Raw genomic sequence first — 14764 nt, 5'->3', positions numbered from 1 at the left:
TTCCTTTCTGTGTTGTATTCAAAATAATGAATACCTTAAATGAAATTAAAATGAATTAAGATAAAATACATCATCTCTTAGTGGAAAACCATAGAGGTGCATGGTCACAAACGGTTTTAATTGTTCTCCACAGTCCACAGTGGTTCTCAAACTTTTTTCACCATGTACCCCCTCAGAAAACACTTGGCTCTCCAAGTACCTACATAATGGCCAACAATAAAATACAGTAGCATAGTAGGCCTAAGTATTCATTAAGATCAAGGCAGAGGTTTTACTTAACAAATATATTTAATATTTTGGCCACTGTAACACAACACACAGTTTTAACAATGACATTGTGTTTGAATATAGTACAACGGCATGGCGTTAGTGGGTTGAGCGGCCGTGCCAGGAACCTGAGGGTTGCAGGTTCGCTCCCCGTCTCTTGACATCTAAATTGCTGCTGTTGTGCAGGACACTTCACCCTTGCCCCCGGTGCCGCTCACACTGGTGAATGAATGATGAATGAATGATAGGTGGTGGTTGGAGAGGCCGTAGGCGCAAACTGGCAGCCTCGCTTCCGTCAGTCTACCCCAGGGCAGCTGTGGCTACAAATGTAGCTTACCACCACCAGGTGTGAATGAATGATGGGTTCCCACTTCTCTGTGAGTGCTTTGAGTATCTAATAATAGAAAAAGCGCAATATAAAATCTAATCCATTATTATTAATAAAACACTGTACTTTAATTAAGTGGTTCTTTGGCGTACCACTAGATGGAGTCTACTACAGTTTAGCAAACACATTTGATATGATTATCCATCATTTGTATCATATACACATAAACTGGAGCATATATCTTTTTAACGTGTAAAGGCGAGCCTCCCCTGTGAGGAGCCTGCACAAGATGTCAGGGAAGGTGCGGCATGAAAAAATAAAGAAAAAGAAAAAGAAAATGAAGAAACACAAATGCAAAATTAATTTATTTTTGGCTTCTTATGTGAGCGAGTTAACAGTCTGGGATTAGCAGATACCTTGAAACATTTTGAAAGCCCCTGGTTTAATGTGTGTTGATGAAGAAAATGTTGTATCTCACAATTGTCTCATCAAACTACAGACATAAAAATGTAGAACTAAACAAAATCTTCTGATCGGGGGCAAACAATAATGCAGAACTCTAGCACCATGTTGCTAAATTGGACAAACATTATCCAAGGGCCAAGGTTGCCCTCTTGTGATGAAACACATGTCCTTACAATGATGTCTTCAATTAATTATAAAATGAAAGTCCATTTTTTAAGACTTCACTACCCCACACTCTTGTTCTTATCCCTTGTTCGGATCTTGATGAATTTCAACCACTGCAGCTTTTCTTGAAAACCTGCTTGCAGATTTGTCCTTCACAAAATATCTCCTGAAAGAAGATCAAAATCAAATAATTAGATTTAGTTAAACAAAAGTATAACAGAAAACAAAATGTCTAAACACTAAATATCAACAATCACACAGCTATACGTGGGGTGTATTCATACTGGAATAAAGTGAAATACAAGTTACATAATTTATACGCATATCATTTATCAAGTCTTATTTATTTGTATAGCTTTTTGGTTAAATTTTTAATATATTTGTTCATTTGCTAGTGAGCAGGATTACATTACATCTATTTAAATAAACTTCTATTGAAATTCGTCAAAGGGCGAGGCTTGCACTAATAAAGCAATAATTACGTTTTGGCCCATATCCAAATAAAGGTTCACACCTATTTTCCGACAACATTACACTTACAACATTACACGTTACACAACATTCATATTCTTAGTGGCTAATATGTAAATGTACGCGGAAAATATTAGGAAAAAAAAGTTTTTAGTATTGATACAGACGGTTGTCCCTTGTTATCGCTGTTAATTGGTTCCTAAAACTATGACACTTGTGAAATGAAAACCCTTTCAAGTGACTACCTCTTGAAGCTCATCGAGAGAATGCCAAGAATGTGCAAAACAGTAATCAGAGCAAAGGGTGGCTATATTGAAAAAACTACAATACAAAACATTTTTCAGTTATTTCACCTTTTTTTGTTAAGTACATAACTCCACATGTGTTCATTCATAGTTTTGATGCCTTCAGTGACAATCTACAATGTAAATAGTCATGAAAATAAAGAAAACGCATTGAATGAGAAGGTGTGTCCAAACGTTTGGCCTGTACTATATATATATATATATATATATATATATATATATATATATATATATATATATATATATATATATATATATATATATATATATATATATACATATTAGGGCTTTGGGTGTCTCACGATTCGATTCAATATCGATTCTTGGGGTCACGATTCGATTCAAAATTGATTTTTTTTCAATTCAACACGATTTTCGATTCAAAAACGATTTTTTTTCCCGATTCAAAACGATTCTCTATTCATTCAATACATAGGATTTCAGCAGGATCTACTCCAGTCTGCTGACATGCAAGCAGAGTAGTAGATTTTTGTAAAAAGCTTTTATAATTGTAAAGGACAATGTCTTATAAACTGATTGCAATAATGTAAATTTGTTTTAACTATTAAATGAACCAAAAATATGACTTATTTTATCTTTGTGAAAATATTGGACACAGTGTGTTGTCAAGCTTATGAGATGTGAAGGAGTGTAAGCCACTGTGACACTATTGTACTTTTTTTTCTATAATGATAATGCCAATGAGGGTTTTTTAATCACTGCTATGTTGAAATTGTAACTAATATTGATACTGTTGTTGATAATATTCATCTTTGTTTCACTACTTTTGATTTGTTCAGTGTCGTGTTTGTGTCTCCTCTCAAATGCTCTGTTTATTGCAGTTCCGAATGTTGCTGGGTCGGGTTTGGTTTTGGAATTGGATTGCATTGTTATGGTATTGCTGTGTATTGTTTTGTTGGATTGATTAATTTAAAAAAAAAAAAAAAATGTTAATAAATAAAAAAAATTATTTGAAAAAAATCGTTTAAAAAAAAAAAAGAGAATCGATTCTGAATCGCACAACGTGAGAATATTAGGGGTGTGGGAAAAAATCGATTCGAATTCGAATCGCGATTTTTCCCCACACCCCTAATATATATATATATATATATATATATATATATATATATATATATATATATATATATATATATATATATATATATATTAGGGGTGTGTTATATTAGTGAGTCTTTTATTTTAGTAGTGCTATTTTGTTTAAGATTGTCTTGACAAACATTATTTTTGATACTATTGTCTATCCATTATTGCATTTTTTTTTTAACCGCTTTTCCTCTCGGTGTTGTATTCTAATATATATATATATATATATATATATATATATATATATATATATATATATATATATATATATATATATATATATATATATATATATATATATATTAGGGGTGTGGGGAAATATCGATTCGAATTCGAATTGCGATTCTCACGTTGTGCGATTCAGAATCGATTCTCTTTTTTTTTTTTTTATAATTTTTTAAAATAATTTTTTTTATTTATTAACATTTTTTATTTTTTTTAATTTTTTTAAATTAATCAATCCAACAAAACAATACACAGCAATACCATAACAATGCAATCCAATTCCAAAACCAAACCCGACCCAGCAACACTCAGAACTGCAATAAACAGAGCAATTGAGAGGAGACACAAACACAACACAGAACAAACTAAAAGTAGTGAAACAAAAATGAATATTATCAACAATAGTATCAATATTAGTTACAATTTCAACATAACAGTGATTAAAAATCCCTCATTGACATTATCATTAGACATTTATAAAAAAAAAGAAAAAAGAACAATAGTGTCACAGTGGCTTACACTTGCATCACATCTCATAAGCTTGACAACACACTGTGTCCAATATTTTCACAAAGATAAAATAAGTCATATTTTTGGTTCATTTAATAGTTAAAACAAATTTACATTATTGCAATCAGTTGATAAAACATTGTCCTTTACAATTATAAAAGCTTTTTACAAAAATCTACTACTCTGCTTGCATGTCAGCAGACTGGGGTAGATCCTGCTGAAATCCTATGTATTGAATGAATAGAGAATCCTTTTGAATCGTGTTGAATTGGGAAAAAAAAATCGATTTTGAATCGAATCGTGACCCCAAGAATCGATATTGAATCGAATCGTGGGACACCCAAAGATTCACAGCCCTAATATATATATATATATATATATATATATATATATATATATATATATATATATATATATATATAAAAATATATATATATATATATATATATATATATATATATATATATATATATATATATATATATATATATATATATATATACAAGTACTTAATATGTTTATTAAACATCTTAACATCAACATGGACCTGTTACTCCTTTTGTGTTATTAATAAAGTATTTAAAGATGGAAGTGCTTTAGTGAAAAGATATAATACATTAAAACGTTGGTCGACTGTTAGTTCATGTTATTTTTTGGTACTCAAATTTCCCATGGAGAGGACCTACGTAGGGATTTTAAGTTATTCTTTACTGTAGAAGCATTAATTGCATTAACATTTTTAATCAGATTAACAATAATGATGAAATAATTTGAATCAAAGTGTTAATTTTGACACCCCATGAGTAATCTTGCATGGCACTAATGAATAGAATAATAGTTTTGTGTAAAAATTGATGTCAATGTCCTACTAGGTGAAGCTTGTCCTCTTCAAGCCACTGAATCCATCCTCTGTTCTTCTTCTCACCAGTCTGTTGACAGACCAGCTTGTTTCCCTCCCAGGTCACCAGCGTCTGGAAAGTACATCAACTTTGAATATGCAAAAAAACCCAATGTATCTGAGATGCATCACCACTTTAATGCTTTGTGTGGCCCTAAACAACCACATAGAGTATTTATGCCAGGGGGCAGTCCTGCTGAGACGTTTTTACCTTTATGTGCCTGTTGTCTAACCCCTTTGTGAACTCCTCAAACTCTTGGCACACTGTGAAGGAGAGGGTGTAGTTTCGAAAGATGCTGCATGTTTTGATGATGTACTGGTCGCCTTGCTGATCAATCACTTTCTTCTGTTTCAATTTCAAAGCAATCTGTCTCAAGCAAGGGTTAATATCTGGAAGACATAACATTTACATATGGATAGAAGGCAACAAAAACAGTGGTTTACAGTGGTCCAAGCTCCTCTACACCAGTATTTCTTTACCATGGGGCCGTTGTTGGGCCGCAAGCGCACCCTCTTTGTTGTACCGCTAGTTTTTAGCGCTTCCATAGCGACTATACTGACAGATATCAGTTAGAACTGTACGCTAGTTTGTATTAGAAGGCAAACAGCGGAGGATGAATGCCCCACACCAAGAGGATAGAGATAAAGAAGGAGCTTATTGACAACGGGTCTTTTCCATCCATTTTTACTGCTTGTCCCTTTCTGGGTCGCGGGGGGTGCTAGAGCATTCGGGCGGAAGGCGGGGTACACCCTGGACAAGTCGCCACCTCATCGCAGGGCCAACACCGATAGACAGACAACATTCACACACTAGGGCCAATTTAGTGTTACCAATCAACCTATCCCCAGGTGCAGGTTTTTGGAGGTGGGAGGAAGCCGGAGTACCCGGAGGGAACCCACGCAGTTACGGGGAGAACATGCAAACTTTACACAGAAAGACCCCGAGCCCGGGATTGAACTCAGGACCTTCGTATTGTGATGCACATGCACTAACCCCTGTGCCAACGTGCTGCCATTTTTTTTGTGTCATATGCAGATCCCAAATATACATCAGTAGGTACCAGTTGGTAAGAAAAGTTGGTTTTGCATAGTAGGTCAAAACAAAATGCCAGATACTATGTCTCCCAATAGGTGCCATTTGGGGGTCTTTATACACACAACATAACAATACCCGTATGTTTAAGCACAGTACGTCTGACTATGGCAGCCGTAATGCGCCGACAATCAATTAAGCGCTACAGCTTCGTAGCTTACCAAAGTCGTGGTGTTGCTTGCTTTTGGGTACTTGCTAGCGTCTCCCAAGTTTTGACCTGAACTTAAAAGTTTTGGGACACCAGTTGAATAATAGAATAGAATAGAAAGTACTGTATTGATCCCTGGGGGAAATTCAGCACCACAGTTCGCTCACAATAGACAATAAATACTATACAGCATTATTCACAAGTAAATAATATAAATACAGTCTATTATACAGCATTATTCACATGTGAATAATGTAAATATATTCGTTCCGTGTTGCATTTTGGGAGTCTGAGAATAACCCTGCTGTATAGGAACTTCATTAAATATTAGGAGTGTGGGAAAAAATCGATTCGAATTCAAATCGCGATTCTCACGTTGTACGATTCAGTATCGATTCTCATTTTTCAAATATCGATTTAAATTTTTTTTTTTTTTTTTATTAATCAATCCAACAAAATAATACAAAGCAATACCATAACAATGCAATCCAATTCCAAAACCAAACCCGACCCAGCAACACTCAGAACAGCAATAAACAGAGCAATTGAGAGGAGACACAAACACGACACAGAACAATCCAAAAGTAGTGAAACAAAAATGAATATTATCAACAGTATCAATATTAGTAACAATTTCAACATAGCAGTGATTAAAAATCCCTCATTGACATTATCATTAGACATAAAAAAAACAACAACAACAAAAAAACAATTCAAAACACAGTGGCTTACACTTGCATCACATCTCATAAGCTTGACAACATACCGTGTCCAATATTTTCACAAAGATAAAATAAGTCATATTTTTGGTTTATTTAATAGTTAAAACAAATTTACATTATTGCAATCAGTTGATAAAACATTGTCCTTTACAATTATAAAAGCTTTTTACAAAAATCTACTACTCTGCTTGCATGTCAGCAGACTGGGGTAGATCCTGCTGAAATCCTATGTATTGAATGAATAGAGAATTGTTTTGAATAAAAAAAATATCGTTTTTGAATCGAGAATCGCGTTGAATCGAAAAAAATCGATTTATAATCGAATCGTGACCCCAAGAATCGATATTGAATCGAATCGTGGGACACCCAAAGATTCGCAGCCCTATTAAATATATTTGGTAATTAATCAGAACAGAGTTGTTTTCTGTATAAATAGACAAAAAAATCATATTGCTGAAAAGTGTCCCAATGCTTTTGTCTATATACAGGTATTAGCTAAAAAAAACCCCATTAGTTTCACACACACAAAGTCAAAAACAGAAGAAAATCAATATTTCAATATTTTACCTAATGCAATCATGTAGCCCTCAAAGTTGACATTGCTGATCATGTCCCACGTGCCACAGAACCTGGAAAACATATTTGCTGGCCCCGGCCAGGCATATACCAACGTGGGTTTGTAGCGACTAGTCCACAAAGCAGTTCTCCTAATAATGTTGTTTATCCACTGGAGGTAATAGAAGTAGGCGTTCCTCCCAACAAAGGAAGCTGGTGTGACAGGTGTAATTAAGTACGTCAAGAAGCTCTTAATGCTTTCGTGGCTTCTCTTGCAGACAACACAACACAATAGTAACAGCTCGGACCTATACTGTGTCTAATATAATGATGAGGTATTACAAATACAATATACAATCACTTGCTATCAGTAGGACAAAAAAATGTTCTAGCTGGCTGCAGGCCCAAAAAGCAACTGTGTACATTTGCTTCCTTGTTATCACAGACTGGTTGAAGAGACACACCAGTCTGTCAAGAAACAAACATCATATTGACACAGGCACTGACGCTCACTGTGGCATGAAGAACGGCCTCCAGATTGAAAGTGCAAATGTTGCACACAAAAACACGCCAAAGTTGTTCTACAACAGTGTAATTACCTTACTAGGTGATATTTAGTTTGAATGATCCGCACTTTAAAACAATGTTTTGTAGCACTGGTCACTTAGTTATGCGCCTTCATGTATTTTTATTAAATAAACTACTGCCCAATTGATACACAATGTTTATGTCAGTATTGCTAACTTCTGTATTACCTTATGGAATTATTATTATTTTCTTTTTCTAGTAAATGTTTGCTATTCGCTACAGTTGGATTCCAAGACACCTGCAAATATCAAAAAAGTTTGGGCTGCCAAAAATAACGAGTTAACTCATAGTGATTAATCACAAGAAATAAAACATTACTAATGTTTATTCGCAGGTGTGATCAGGTCAATGGGTATCAAGTCGATAGAAAAGTGTTATATAATCTATTCCATTATTATTATTAATGTACAGTATGTGTCAACATGAAGAGATGAGTGAGGAGACTGGTGTGCTCGCTGGTAAAGTGACACCAAAAAAACACCCTCACTTCCTATTACTTCCTATACAGTATATACTGTGTATACTGTATATACTATTTGATATTGCACTAGTACTGTATGTGACTACTGTACTTTTACTTGTACTGATACTTCTACCCTAACTACTGGGACTTATTGTGCAACTTATTGTCTTGTAATTAATGTACATCAGAGCTATTCAAATTGTTGTATTTTTTTGTATTTAGTGTATTAGATTCAGCAACTAGTGTTTGGATCCCACTCTACGCAATATCTGAAGAGCATGGAAAAAGCATTTCACTGTGGTGTACTCTGCATGTGACCAATAAAACCCTTGAACCTTGAACCTCACTGTACCGTACTCTAGGTTAAACTATTACCAAGTTTTGAGCAAATAAATGACGTTGATTCAAGTAAAACAATAAAAAAAGTTCCTGTATGACATTCTGGCAAAATAATTGCATTTGTGTCCAAATTTTAGGGCGTGTTTTAAGTCATTTTAAATTATGCAAGTGAGTATTAATAACCTGTGATTAAGAATGATTAATCAAAATTCAAAAATGATTGTGATTTAAAATGTTTTATTTATATCATATACAAATGCAATTAATGGTCAAACCCATAAAAAGGTCTAAAAATGACTACCTTTGATAGTTTAGAGCAGTGGTTCTCAAATGGGGGTACGCGTACCCCTGGGGGTACTTGAAGGTATGCCAAGGGGTACGTGAGATCTTTTTTAAATATTCTAAAAATAACAACAATTCCAAAATCCTTTATAAATATATTTATTGAATAATACTTCAACAAAATATGAATGTCATTTCATAAACTGAACATCAAATCAAGTAGGCTATTCCATTCATTACCATAAACCCAGAGTTTCCCCCATGCCATGATGGTTTGACCCTCACTAAAATGTCTGCCAAAAAGAACTGTGAAAAGAAATGCAACAATGCAATATTCAGTGTTGACAGCTAGATTTTTTGTGGACATGTTACATAAATATTGATGTTAAAGATTTATTTTTTTGTGAAGAAATATTTAGAATTAAGTTCATGAATCCAGATGGATCTCTATTACAATCCCCAAAGAGGGCACTTTAAGTTGATGATTACTTCTATGTGTAGAAATCTTTATTTATAATTGAATCACTTGTTTATTTTTCAACAAGTTTTTAGTTTTTTTTTAATATCTTTTTTTCCAAATAGTTCAAGAAAGACCACTACAAATGAGCAATATTTTGCACTGTTATACAATTTAATAAATCAGAAACTGATGACATAGTACTGTATTTTACTTCTTTATCTCTTTTTTTCAACCAAAAATGCAGCAGTCTTTCCCCCCCGCAGACAACGCCATCAAACCACCTAATGAGGGTTTGTCAAACCACAAATAGGTGGGCAACTACTGTATTTAACTTACTATTTATTATGACAAATGCCTCTTTCATCACTGTCTAGATCAGGGGTCGGCAACCCAAAATGTTGAAAGAGCCATATTGGACCAAAAATACAAAAACAAATCTGTCTGGAGCCGCAAAAAATTAAAAGCCATATTACATGTGTCATGAGATATAAATTGAATTAAGAGGACTTAAAGGAAACTAAATGACCTCAAATATAGCTACAAATGAGGCATAATGATGCAATATTATTGTACATATCGCTAGCCTAAATAGCATGTTAGCATCGATTAGCTTGCAGTCATGCAGTGACCAAATATGTCTGATTAGCACTCCACACATGTCAATAACATCAACAAAACTCACCTTTGTGCATTCATGCACAACGTTAAAAGTGTGGTGGACAAAATGAGACAGAAAAAGAAGTGGCATAAAACACGTCCTAGCAAGTCGGAGAAAGTTCTGCATGTAAACAAACTATAAGGTGAGTTCAAGGACCGCCAAAATTAGTAGGACAAAACGGTGCTCGCCAAATACTCGAATCAGTGAAGCATGTTTAATGTAAACAGTGTGATTTATAACAATTAAGGAGGTTTGTGTCACGTTTGTCCTCCTACAGAAACCGTACTAAAACAAAAAAATAGATTTTTTTCCCCTCATCTTTTTCCATTCTTCATACATTTTTGAAAAATCTCCAGAGAGCCACTAGGGCGGCGCTAAAGAGCCGCATGCGGCTCTAGAGCCGCGGGTTGCCGACCCCTGGTCTAGATCTATTTTTACACATACAGTATTCTGTTCTTTTCTTTCTTTATTTGAAAATAGGAACATGCTATGATGTGATGACCATGTAGTTGATATTTGTCATGTCTGTGGCAGACTACAAACACCATGTCAATCAAATAAAACCAGTTTTAACACCATGACATTTTGATCAGTGTGACAATAATAATAAAAAAAGACATCAGATTTGGAAAACAAAAGGCAGCTGTTTTATTTGATTTCCAGTGGCGATCTTTCATTTGTACACATACAGCACTATCCAAACAACTCATGGGAGTGCAAGGTGAGAATGCCCTGCTCTAGTTACTGTGGAGGATGTGACCAGTGTGTATCTACTTGTAGAAAGTGTACAAGAGTAACCTGAGTTAAAATATCAGCTAATAAAAAACTAACTATGCCTACAAAAACATGTACTGTATGTTTGAAACTGATCCTCTTAAAAAATTGTGAAATTTTGGTGTTCTGTGTAGCAGGCACGGAAGGAGCGTCGACAAATGCCGTCGTTTTACAGTAAAAGCAGTTATTTAAATGAGGGGTCACCTGCGTATTTCAGAAGGGGCGCGAGAACCACACCGGCGTTCTTCTGCTCGCTCTCAGCGCTGTAGAGTTGGTGCTCTTGGATGTAGCACAGCACACTGTCTGGCAGCAGGTACCGGACGCTCTGACCGCGACGAAGCGCCCGGCGCACGTGAGTGGAGGAGATGTCGTTGGTGACCCACTCGGGGACCACGTGAATGTTCTGGCGATGCTTCCACAGCACGTCTGACTGGTAGATGAACTTGTAGGGCTCGGCACGGCCGCGCGTGACGCACACCATGCCGAAGCGGCCCACGATCTCGGCAATGTCTTCCTGCTTCCACATGTTGGGGATACTGAAGGACTCCAGAACGTCGGCGCCGCATAGTATCATGAGATGTGGGCTTACTGTAGGGGAGAGACGTCACGTATGTGTGGATGTTTGTATTTGGAATTTTTTTCATTTATTAATGTTTTTTATAACTAAGGAGATTGCACTAAAACAACATTGTTTACATATTAACAGTATCTAAATGAGGGTTTTCTTGCTCTTTAACAGTACTGCTTAATTTGGTCGTACAGTACAAGAACCATAACAACATTCTATCCCTATCCACACCCAAATTGACAAAACACCAAATAAATACTGCAGCTACATAAACAAATGTTATTAATGTCAGTTGTTGGGACCATACATCTTCCTAAATTTGACACATTTATGCTTCATTATCCAATATAAATTGCATTTGTGTCCCAATGTTGGCCTCTTTTTTTAAGTTAATTTAAATTATGCAAGCAAGTGATCACCTGTAATTAATCATGATCAATCCACATTTAAAAGCGTGATTAATCTTATTTAAAAAAATTAGTCAATTGCTTGGATATACATGATGTCACGTCCGGCTCATTAAATATGCGTGGTGGTCAAGCCAGCGTCTGTTCTCAATGGGTACTAGGCAGCATTTAGCCTTTCTTGAAGAAAAAAGCCCTTTGATTGCGTTGTTTTGGGTTGTACGAACCGTTCAAATCGCGAAAAGGATAAACATTTATTCAGAGTTCCTTGAGAGGTAATCAAGAAGGGCGGAAGAGTGCCAGATTTTACAAAAGACAACGACACAAGTGGCACACAATCTAGTCCAAGGGAACAGAGTCGAAAAACGCACACATTTGCAATGATAACTTAGTTAAAGGTTTGTTTGACATATTTCTAAAGTTTAGTGTTTCCCATTGAAGGATCATCTTGATATTATTTGTATTTTAATTTTGAACAAACAGAAACCAGAAAGTCAGCGTCAATGATACTTTGTCAGGAAAGGTACTTCTACGTTTCCCCTCTTGTTTATTTTGTACACAAATGTACAAAGTACATATGACAACAGGACAAATATCAAATTTGGGGATTATTCAGAAATTGTTAGTATGTTAAATGGATATGCAGTCATGAATGTCAGCTGTCAGGTGCTATATCATAACAGTTATTTTACATGGACGAGTCCTCGCAAGATGCAAAGACAAATCATGAAATGCAACCTTACCCGAGCAAAAACGATGCATATTTATCTGGGAGAGTCTTGATACCAATTTCCTAGACCCAGCCACAAACCAAGTAGTTGAAGACCTCTAAGTTTCCATCTGTTTTGTGGTGTAGAATGACGTCTAGAACATAAGATAGTTCGATATGTCTAGGAACTCCACCAAAGAATAATTATTGACATCACTCAACAAATCTTTTTTTGATAAAGTATAAGGAGCTATTCCATTGCATTATTTTTTTTGCTCAAAGAGTTCGCACGCTGCTAGCTGCAAAACAGCCATCTTGGCTTGGTTGACCACCACTGTTTTTCACTTCCGGGAATAAGTCACGTGACTGAATACAAGCAATAGGATAACAACAACAAAAAATTCAATGTCATCATATTTTGTGTTTTTAGGGTTAAGCACTTTAAAACTTACTTCAGAGTGTTGTCTTGAAAACATGTCCAAAAAAACCCTCAAAAGCTTTTTAATACAGAAAATTGTTGATCAAGTATTTTCACTGTACTATAGAATTCTTGGATGCATAGATTTTAACATTCTGGTTAAGTGTGTGACAAAATGTTGTAAAGCAGAGAGCAAACACATAGAGGTAGAGGGTGTCAACTAGTGATTTGTTAAATAAAAAAAAAACTGAATTGTCAAATAATTGCACATAGTGTTGGCCTGACCTCCGTTGTTGTGATGAGATGCACTCTCAACATAATTCTCCTCAATGCGTCTCTTTTTGGCGTACTTGACGGTGTCTACGTTGTCACCGTCCTGCTCGCTGTCTGCTGTCAGCTGTGAGCAATGATGCCTGAGGACACACAGAACAAAAGGAGAAAATACAATGGAGTAAACAACTGTGTGCGATAAAAGTGAAAGTGAAACTGGTTTGACATTAAGCTCCAGGGCTGCAACATGCTCCTTTTTAAAGGGGTTTTCAGCGTTGTCATCTTTGCGACCAACACTAATCGCAGTCTCGTCTTAAAATGGTGGTTACCTCGTCACAGTCCAATATTTTCAAACATTATGTAACTTGTCTGTAAAGTGATGGTACACTTAAATCCAGGAATGAAGGTGTGTGTATAAACCTGGCCCGATAATACATTCAACTTTTCTCCACAAAACTGAAAAAGTGGCTTAAGGAAAATCAGAAGTGTGACCACTAGAACTGGATGTAGCATGGACAAATGAGGCCAATTATTTCCAATGTGTTTTTATTTTGTACTTGTTTTAATCCTTTTATATGTGTTTTACACTTTTCTCAACTTTTCTTTAAAAGTCTAACCAGGGATGAGGGTTGCAAATTAGCCTGTGGCTACAAGTCTTATGTACTTTGACATTGGTTACCTATGGGTAGCAATGTTTAATTGTACTGTCCCTGTCAAATAAATATATAAATAAAAATACATTTTGCTGGACAATATATATTGTCCCACAAATGAATGCCGATAAATGATATAACAGCATTTTTGCTTGCGAGGTTGGTTCTGTGACGGAGCTCTTAACTCAAATCAACGCCTCCCATTGAAATGAATAATATTATTTTAATTGGTGCTTGGCCCCCAAAAAAACAGATGTAACATGCTTTTTTTTCAAATTGTTTAACTTTTTATTGTTTTTTTTGGGCATTTAATACATGTAAAAGTCAGTACCATACCATACCATACCAACTTTATTTATAAAGCCCTTTAAAAACAAGCACAGTTGAAGAACAAAGGGCTGTACACCACAAAGAAATAGAGGCAAAGGACAGACTAAAAAATAACATTTAAAACAGAAGTAAAATACACATTGAAAAAGCAAATACAAATTACCCTAAGAACAATTTGTTAGATAAAAAGCAGTTAAAAAGTTAAAAAAAAGTTAAAAAAGTTAAGAGTTAAAAACAGTTTAAAGTCTCATGCTGGGTTAAAAGCCAATGAATAAAAAAGGGTTTTAAGAAGGGTCTTAAAAATAGCCAAAGAAGAGGCCTGTTTCACATGTAGAGGGAGATCGTTCCAGAGTTTGGGACCCGCAACAGAGAAGGCTCAGTACATACACATATCTTAGTATAACATAGGAATGAACATTTTCCCAGTAGGAAGACACACAAAAAAGGGGCTACCTCTCTGAACAGTTATAAAGCGCCATTAAACAACCCTCTACCTTCGTCCTTCTTCTCCTCCATCCCCTCTCCACCTCCCCTCACATTGGTCACATGTAACAGGGCTTTTAAAAAGAAAAACAAACTTTTAGATAGGAAA

The 14764-nt window shown here is 35.3% G+C and overlaps 1 protein-coding gene across 4 annotated transcripts in view; it reads right to left on the bottom strand.

The window, feature by feature from the left end:
* Positions 1-941: 941 nt before the first annotated feature.
* LOC133654187 (retinol-binding protein 2-like) overlaps positions 942-14764 on the bottom strand; it is a 44857-nt gene continuing 31034 nt past the window's right edge. For 2 of the 4 annotated variants that reach the window (XM_062054298.1, XM_062054297.1), the window contains exons 4-8: positions 13205-13332; positions 11025-11408; positions 4950-5128; positions 4710-4811; positions 942-1391 (exon numbers count right to left, since the gene is read on the bottom strand). In XM_062054298.1, the coding sequence (XP_061910282.1) occupies positions 1332-1391; positions 4710-4811; positions 4950-5128; positions 11025-11408; positions 13205-13332 (853 nt within the window). In that variant the 3' untranslated portion in view covers positions 942-1331. Of the gene's footprint in view, positions 1392-4709; positions 4812-4949; positions 5129-7268; positions 7649-11024; positions 11409-13204; positions 13333-14764 lie in introns of those variants that run through there. The other 2 variants (XM_062054299.1, XM_062054300.1) reach the window with 2 other exon arrangements.

Source organism: Entelurus aequoreus, linkage group LG07 (assembly GCF_033978785.1).
Source record: "Entelurus aequoreus isolate RoL-2023_Sb linkage group LG07, RoL_Eaeq_v1.1, whole genome shotgun sequence".
NCBI classification, from domain to species: domain Eukaryota; kingdom Metazoa; phylum Chordata; class Actinopteri; order Syngnathiformes; family Syngnathidae; genus Entelurus; species Entelurus aequoreus.
Note: the sequence above shows the minus strand (reverse complement) of the source record. Positions and strands in the feature narration are given on the sequence as shown.